General features: G+C 40.7%; 1 protein-coding gene across 1 annotated transcript in view; it reads left to right on the forward strand.

Moving 5' to 3' along the window:
* HSF5 (heat shock transcription factor 5) overlaps positions 1-9,283 on the forward strand; it is a 52,576-nt gene extending 43,293 nt beyond the window's left edge. Inside the window, 1 exon segment of the mRNA XM_049771688.1 lies at positions 9,213-9,283. Within this exon segment, the coding sequence (XP_049627645.1) occupies positions 9,213-9,283 (71 nt within the window).

Here is a 9,283-nt window from a genome sequence, read left to right on the forward strand (position 1 = left end):
CATGCTATGTCCTAATTACCTGTTACCTACTAAGCCAGTGCCACACATTTTAGTTTGATTATAGTAGCACCTTATTTCTAAATTAAAATTCTATAGTAGTCTATATGTGAGATATGTAAAACCAAAAAATAAAAATCAAAACCGTGTGGTTTATTAAGGGTTAGGGATGTAGCTGAGTGGTAGAATACTTGCCTTGCTCGTGTGCCTTCATGAAGAAGATGCTGTGTGCAATGTGGATGCCCCTCCATATAAAGCTCTTCCCCTCAGATCAGCGAGTCAGAGAAATGCAACTCAAAATATCCAACTCAAATATGATATCTTTCTACCAGTCTGATTAGGAAATCTCAAACTGTTGCCAATATCCAGGTTTGATAAAAACCATTTAGAAAGTGAACTTCCAATTAAACAAATTGAAAAGTAAATCTATCTAGCCTCCAGAAGGGAAATTTGATCCTGTCCTTAAGAAATTAAAGTTTGCGGGGCTGGAGAGATAGCATGGAGGAAAGGCATTTGCCTTGCATGCAGAAGGTCAGTGGTTCGAATCCTGGCATCCCATATGTCCCCTGAGCCTGCCAGGAGTGATTTCTGAGCATAGAACCAGGAGTAACCCCTGAGCACTGCTGGGTGTGACTGAAAGATTTAAAAAAAAAAAGAAATGAAAGTTTGGGGAAAGTGTAATTGCCTGAGAATATGGAAATAGATAAATTAGAATATGTTTTTGTAATGAATTACTATATAACATTTTGTTTGTTTTGGGGCCACATCCAGCAATACTTTAGAGTTACTCCTGGATTTGTGCTCAGGAATCATTCCTGAGATGGCTCAGGGACCATATGGGATGCTAGAGATTGAACTGTTGTTGACTGTATGCAAGGCAAATGCCCTATTTGCTGTCCCAAATTACTATGTAGCTTTTCTTTTTTTCCCTTTACTTTCTGAATTACCAAATTGTTAATAATACAGTCATTTTAGGCATTAAATGTTCAAACATCAATCACACCACCAGTGTGACTTTATCTTCACCCATGTCCCCAGTCACCAATCCACTATCATAGCCTGCCTTCATACAGGCACAAACAAAGTTACTTCATATTTCTCATTACAACACAAAGGCTACTGGAATTATTTAATCTTAGATCAACACAGGTCAATTTGAAATGATTGTCATCTCTCTCCATGGTATTACTAAAGTCTGTGCCTTTCTTAAGGATTTATGGGGCTGTGGTTTGGTGCTGATTGAACCTTCTGCACTGCTGGTTAGGCTTACTTTCCCATCACATTTCATGTGATAGTACTGAGATGATACTACAAGATATTGAAATGTTGTGTGGCCAAGTGATCCAGGATTTATAGATCTAAATCAAAATGCATGGCTAGTAGGTTTGATAATATTAAGTCATGGAGTTGGATCCTTCCTATTGGAGGGATCAAGGTGGCATTGGGCTGCTGTAGAAAGGGGGGATCTTTTCCCCTCCTTTCTGACACTGTCAGAAGTATCAGCCTGGATCAAACCACCTGGGAAGATGTATGAGTGGCCATTATTTCCTCTGTACTATGTAACTTTTTAAGAAAATAAAGGTGCTCTATATGTTGTTATCTGGAAAGATAATGTTTTCATAATCAATTTTTTTCATAATACATTATTTTAACACAGGCCCCCTTTCTAGGAAAAAAAGCCTGAAAGTATTTGATAAGACATACCAATGCCAGTAGTTAGCCCTGAGAGTGGAGAATTGGAAATTGAAAAGGATATTTTATTTTTTAGTTCTCAGTTTGTTTATGAAGGGCCAGTGAGATAGTACAGTGGGTTAAGATGCTTCACTTGTATGTGGCTGACATGGGTTTGATCTTGGGCATCCACTATGTTCCTCAACATGCCAACAGTGATCCAGGAACACTACTGGATATGACCCTAAAACAAATAAACAAAACAGACAGACAAACAAAAATCCAGTTTGTATATAAGTATATAAATGGTAGGATTTTAAGCATTTTTCCTTTATGTATTTTTCTAGGAATTAAAATTTTTTTAAAAAAATCTATAACCACAAGTACTAGTTTAAATACTTTACAGTGTTTCTATTGCATGGATATAAAAATTCCAAAATACTAGGAGCAAGCAATTTAAAGTATATTTCAAAAACTTTATATCCCTGATAACTTGACTTTTGAGGGTTAGATATGATTAACTCAAAGTAACCTTATCCCACATCAAAAATGCTTTCCCAGGTTGGAGAGAGAATATGGTTCCCTGAGCCCTGCCAGGCATGATTTCTGAGACAGAGCCAGGAGTAAGCCCTGAACACAACCAGTTTGTGACTCCTGAAAGCAAGAAAACAAAAATGCTTTCCCATAATATCTGTGAATTTTCAAAGTTGTCACAGTAGTTTTTAGTTCTGAGTTTCTGTGTCTGCTTCATATCAGACTCATCTACTCACTTATTTTAGCTGTCCTCTCCTTTTACCACTCTCTGGTTTATCCTCTCCCCATTTTCTGATTTGTCCTCTCTTCTAAACATCTATATGAGGAATTTGGTGTGTGCAGCATTCTTTTATGAAATAAGGAAAAGATAAAAATTATAATCACTTCAGACACTACAAATAATTGTAAATGGAACCTCCTTTGGCATTTTGTAAAAAAAAATTTCCTTCTGTAGTTCTGAGGATCAAAAAGAAGGCCTCACATGTAAGTTCATGACCCACCCTGGAGGTACACACTAACCTTGCCATCTGTTAAATGTTTTTATTTAGTTTGATTTATTTTTACAACAGTCACACATCACACCCAATAACACATGTTGATGGGGGGCTGAAGTGGTGACTCCCTGATGATTCCATTCTGTGGAGTCCAGTAGCTCAGGGGTAATCCTCCTGGTTCAATCTCCAGCCCTTCCTTTATTTTATTTTATTTTATTTTTTATTCTCTATTTTATTTTATTTTTGGTTTGGGAGCAAGACTGAGTGGTGTTCAGGGCTTATGCCTGCACTTACACTTCCACTGCCACTGCATTTGGAAACTATATTGGTGTATTGGGGATCAAATCCAGGTTGGCCACCTCAAGGCAAGTGCTTGTTTTACTATATTCTGTCTCTGGCTCCTCCATCCTTCATTTCATTAATTTTGTTTGTTTTTGAGCCATGCCTGGCAGTGTTTGGGTTACTCCTATGCTTGAGGATCATTTCTGTCGGATTTGAGGGACTATATGGGCCCAATGCTGGGGATCAAATCTGGATCGGCCTTGTACAAGGCAAATGCCCTACCTGCTGTACCATATCTCAAGCCCCATTATTTTATAATTAAAAAATTGTTGTTTTGGGGTCATAGTCACCTGTGCGCAGAACTTATTCCTGGCTCTAGGCTCAGGTATCACTCTGGCAGGACTCTGGGACTATATAGGGTGGTGGGGCCCAAACCCAGGTCAATTGTAGTTAAGGTAAGTGCTCTGCCTGCTGTACTGTTTCTCTGCATCCCACCCCCACATTTATTTTACCACTTTTTTTTTTTTTTGGTTTTTGGGCCACACCCAGCGGTGCTCAGGGGTTACTCCTGGCTATCTGCTCAGAAATAGTTCCTGGCAGGCACGGGGGACCATATGGGACGTCAGGATTTGAACTAACCACCTTAGGTCCTGAGTTGGCTGCTTGCAAGGCAAACACCGCTGTGCTATCTCTCAGGCCCCTATTTTACCACTTTTATCAACTTTCCTTATCTATCTGTGCTGTCATATTTCCCTGTGCTGGCGCCGTAGCCTCTCTTTTCTGGTGTGGTCTTTCTGTTCATTATTCCTGAATTCTGTTGTACTCATATAGAGAAGGTCAAGGGATCTCTTCAATATTCTAATGCCCTTGAAGCCTCATCTTCCCCAGCAAAAAAATCTACCAAGACTTTGTAAACAGTGACTGTTACCTCCCTGGGAGGAACTCTGGTGTCCGCTGTTAAAATAATTAATTCCTCTTTCTTTGCTACATATTATGATTATAAGTATAAGTGATAACATAATTAGCACATAATTATCTTTATGAATGCTTCCTTGTATTTTTTCCAAGTAATGCCTCATAGTCTGGTTAGTGGTGTTGATAAATGAGTTTTAACTGACCTTGGCTTCCTGCTTTGAAACATAAGAATTGTGAAATTTTGGCATTATGACATCTGTTCACATTTCATGTTCACATAAGGGCAGAGGGAAGTTACATGATTAAGCTAGAATTTCAGCTAAAATTTTTTATGATGAAGGGATAAGCTGAAATTCAATTTATGAAGTTGTGATGCATTCTTACTTGATAGAACTTACCCAAACAATTAGCCTATGAAAATATGGCTCACAAAGGCCTGTGACATTAGAGACCTTGACTAAATATAAAATTCAAATATTATCTAAGGTCAGGGATGTGGCTCAGTGGCACAGTACCACACCTTTCATATGAGCCCCGAGGTTTGATTCTGGCACTCCAAAGCAAATAAATAAGGGGCAGTATAACATAGTCAATAGGGAGAAAGCTTGTGGTGGTAAAGAAACCTAAATTAGGGCCCGGAGAGATAGCACAGCGGCATTTGCCTTGCAAGCAGCCGATCCAGGACCAAAGGTGGTTGGTTCGAATCCCGATGTCCCATATGGTCCCCCGTGCCTGCCAGGAGCTATTTCTGAGCAGACAGCCAGGAGTAACCCCTGAGCATCGCCGGGTGTGACCCCCCCCCAAAAAAACCCAAAAACAAAACCAAAACGAAACAAAACAAAAGAAACCTAAATTAAAATGTGAGTTCTATCATTTACTGTAGCAACTTTAGACATTTGGTGGGTGGGTTAGTGTTGCTCCTTATTAAGCAGATCTTTGAGTTTCCTACTGGCTCTGTGTTCATGAATCACTCCTGAATGGGCTCAGAGGACCATATGTGACGCTGGATATCTGTTGCGTGCAAAGTAAGCACCTTGATCCCTGTACTATCTCTCTAGCTCACTTTCGACACTTTTACTTAACTCTAGGTGAGCTTCAATGACCTCATCTGTCAAATGAATATATTCATTATATAACCATGACTGGTTTAGTATGATTTTGGATATGATATATTCTACGTAGCACAGGCAGCCATGGATTTTAGTAATATTTACTTTTGGTGTTGTTTTTTTCTGGGATAGAGGGGAGGTGGCTGAATAGGGCACAAAACAAGGAAAGCACCTCAAACCCCATTGTGTTCAAGCTCCAGTGTTCCTTGTTTTGTTTGTTTTAAATAACACAATTTTTTTTATTACTATTAAGTTTCTCAATTAAATGGTCTCACTTTAACTTCTTTTGGCTGGGGCCAGAACAATAATAAAGCAAGGAAGGGGCTTGCCTTGCATATGGCCTATCTAGGTGAAATTTCCAGCATCCAATATGGTCCTCCAAGCCCTACCAGGAGAAGTCCTTTTCTTTTACAGGAGGGGTTACTCCTGGTTCTGTGGTCAGAAATCACTCCTACAGGCTAGAGCAATAATGCAGTGGTAGAGTGTTTGCCTTGCACGTGGCTGACCCAGGTTCAATCCCTGATGTCCTATATGGTCCCCCAAGATAGGAGTGATTTTTGAGCGCATAGCCAGGAATAATCCTTGAGAGTTCACCAGGTATCTAGGTATGATCCAACCCCCCCCCACAAAAAAAATAAGTAAATAAAAAATAAATAAATCTTTCTTGGCTGGCTCGGGGGATTATATGGGATGCTAGGATTTGAACCAGGGTCCTTCCGGGCTTGGCCACATGCAAGGCAAATGCCCTACCACTGTGCTATTGCTCCGTCCCCAAGGAGTAAGTCCTGAGTACAGAACCAGGAGTAACCCCTGAGCATCACTAGGTGATCACCCCAAAAGAAATAAAATATGGCTGGAGCCAGGGAAATAGCACTGGGGTTAAGGTTTTATGCTGGGCCAGGTGTGATCCCCAGTTACCATATAGTTTCCCAGGCACCGCCAGCTAGTCCTAGAGGTCCCTGAGCTTTACTGGCTGTGGCCCTGGAGCTCCCAAGTACTATATGGAAGGCCTCAATGATTCCCAGCACTGCAAGTTCCAAGCAGCACTGCACCTAGAACACTCCTAGCATTTAACCTTGAACCTAGTTGGCAGAAAAAAAAAAAACCCCACAGGCGGGGCCTTTTAGGTTCCTGACATTGCTTGGGATGCCATACCCCTACAATAAAAAACAATTCATTTTTAAAAAACTTTATTTAAACATCATAGTTTACACAGTTATTCTTAATACAGTTGTTTCTGGCACTCACTGTCCCAACACCAATCCCATCACAATTGTGACCTTCCCTCCACCGTTCTCTCTTCTAAAACTAGACCCATTAGCAGGCACAAAATAATGTATTTTATATTGCTGTTACAACTAAATGGTTAATGAAATTATAATACTTCAGTAAAAAAAAAGTGTGCAAACTTATATCTCACAGTGAGGTCATTTTAAGCCATTGTCTGAGGGTTTCTGAGTTTTTTGTTGCTATTTGAGCCTTCTGTGATACTGCTTTTGTTTAGTGAGCTTAGTTGGCTTCTATGCTATTTTCCCATATAATTTGATATGCTTCTACTGGGTTTGTCAAGTATTGTGGAATTTGGAGGCGTTGTGAGTCTGTGTGTGCAGCCCATTAGCTCCAGGAATTCCAGGATCAGTATGACTGGGCAATGACTTGGTTTGTATCGCTTCTGAGATTAGTGATTAAGCTGGGCTGTTGTTTACCTGGCAGCTGTTGTGGGATGTGGATATGGCTGCTGTTGTGGGGGTTGTAGGGGAAAGCTGCCTGCCCCCACTCTGAGAAGACCTGATCCTAGAGTTTCAACCCCAAAACAGATGTACCTGGAATTTTCATAGGCTTGGGCTCTCTGCAGAAAGTAGAGAAGTTTGTGGGCCTTTTGCATGACAGTGGCTGTGAGGTATGGATGTGACTTCTGGGGCTTCAATAGAATGGGGACTCTGCCTACTATCTCCTGAGAATGTGCAGCCCCAAAACCAATGAACATGTGAATTTTAGAGTCTTGTTTTTTTCTCTTCTGAGATTAATGGTGAAGCTTAAAATGAGCTGTTTATATAGTGGCAGCTCTGGGATGTGAGTATGGCTGCTAGGGCTTCTGGCTGTTTGCAGGGGCTGGAAGTAGGCTGCCCTCCTCACTCCAAAAATACCCCAGACCAGCCTATTCTAGGACAGCCAGCAATCCTGTATTTCCCAAGTTAATATGTTCATTGATTTCTCCAAAACTGCTCTTATTATAATTTCTCTCCAACTTCCAACAACCCTCGTTTTTATTCCCTTCAGGTATGCTATTCTTTCACATTTCACTGAGAATAGAAATAGTTTATAAATAACTCATATCTTCCACTAATAAATCTAAGCCTCCCTCCTGATATTACACTTTCTGCTATCTCTCTAGCCCTTCTTTATATATATTTGAGTGGATGGGACTCAGGGCCCTCAGTTGATGATATTTGACCAAATGGGCTCTGGTTCAGGGCAAGGGATAGTGGATGGTTCCAATTGAGTCCTGTAATGCTTTGGGTCCACCAGAACTAACCCTGGCACCACATGGAATCAGTCCCTGTGCTAAAATCCTTCTCCTCTTGTGATTCTTTTATGGTTACTTGTGAAATTTTGAGAGTGAGGTGCTCAGAATGAGGTGCTCAGAATGAGGACTAAAGTTAGACTGTTATTGAGTTTAATTCTCATAAATGATCAAATGGTGCTTAATTTCATCTAGACTAAATTCTGAAGTTAAATAGAAAAAATGTAAAATTTTCAAAATACACTGAACTTTCAACTGATGCTATCATTAAGAATATTTTCCAGTTCTCACAGACTTTTTTTTTGGGGGGGAGTGGTTTTGGGCCACACTCAATGGTGCTCAGGGGTTAGTTATTCCTGGCTCTGCGCTCAGAAATTGCTCCTGTCAGGCTCGGGGGACCATAAGGGTTACTGAGAATTGAACCCAGGTCCATCCTCAGTTGGCTACATGCAAGGCAAACACCCTACACCATGCTATCTATCCAGCCTCTCACAGACCGTTATTTAAAATAAGAAAAATGAAATTTTAGACTGGAAATACCATTCAGCTGATAGAGCACATACCAACATCAGTGAGACCGTGAATTTGTCCTTGGCATCACAAAAGAAAAATTATGAAACCATCTCTCATGATATTTTTTGGCCTCAAATTCTGAAATATTTTGATTCTGATATTGACTGCTACAAGGTCATACATTGCTCAATTCACAACGGCATCCTATTTTCCAGACTTTATCCATGCTTTCTATGATGGTACTATTTGGAAATTTTGTCTACTTTATTTATAATGAGGCATCTTCTCATGCATCAGGGTTTTATAAAATGCATTTTAATTTTTATTTATTTTGGGAGCATTTTGGGGCCATGCCCAGCAGCACTCTGGGAGCTATTCCTGGCCCTGTGCTTGAGGTTGCTCCTGGTAGTGCTCCATATGTGGTGTTGGTAATCAAACCAGAGTTGTCGGGGCCAGAGAGATAGCATGGAGGTAAGGCACTTGCCTTTCATGCAGAAGGACGGTGGTTCGAATCCCGGCATCCCATATGGTTCCCCGTGCTTGCCAGGGGCGATTTTCTGAGCATAGAGCCAGGAGTAACCCCTGAGCGCTGCCGGGTGTGACCCAAAAACAAAACAAAACAAAAAAACAAAACAAACCAGAGTTGTCCATAAACAAGGCAAGCCACATATAAACTCTGTGCTATCTCTCAGATCCTGAATGTACCTTTTTTTGGAGGGGGGCCACATCTAGCACATTCAGGTAAATCCGGGCTCTGCATTAAAGAATTACTGCTGGCAATACTTGGTACCATCTGGGGTGCTGAGGATCAAACCTGGGTTTTACATGAGCTACTGGGGACCAGGCATGACTGACCCCTGAGTGCAGAGCCAGGAGTAATCCCTAAGCACTGCCACATGTGGCCAAAAAAAAAAACCCAAAATAAATAAGAAAATAAAAACAAAATCTATAAACTGCTGCCTATTTCCCTCTTTGCCCTCTCTCTCATCCCTCTTTTCCCTCTCATCTCTCTCATCTCTTTAATGTATACTTTTCTAAAAAGGATCGTTTACTTTTAAAATAAATTCTATAGATGAGACATGAGCAACTTGTTCTTTTCTGAAGACTTTTTCTCTCCACCTATACAGTCTGAGAAGCTAAGAATGAATAACAAACCATCTTTCTTTTTTCTAGATCTTCATCTGCTGGTGGATGTGGCCTGCAAGCAGGAGCACTTTCCCAGGGAGGAAGAATTGAAAGAGTGA

This window comes from Suncus etruscus, chromosome 1 (genome assembly GCF_024139225.1).
Source record: "Suncus etruscus isolate mSunEtr1 chromosome 1, mSunEtr1.pri.cur, whole genome shotgun sequence".
In the NCBI taxonomy this organism is placed as follows: domain Eukaryota; kingdom Metazoa; phylum Chordata; class Mammalia; order Eulipotyphla; family Soricidae; genus Suncus; species Suncus etruscus.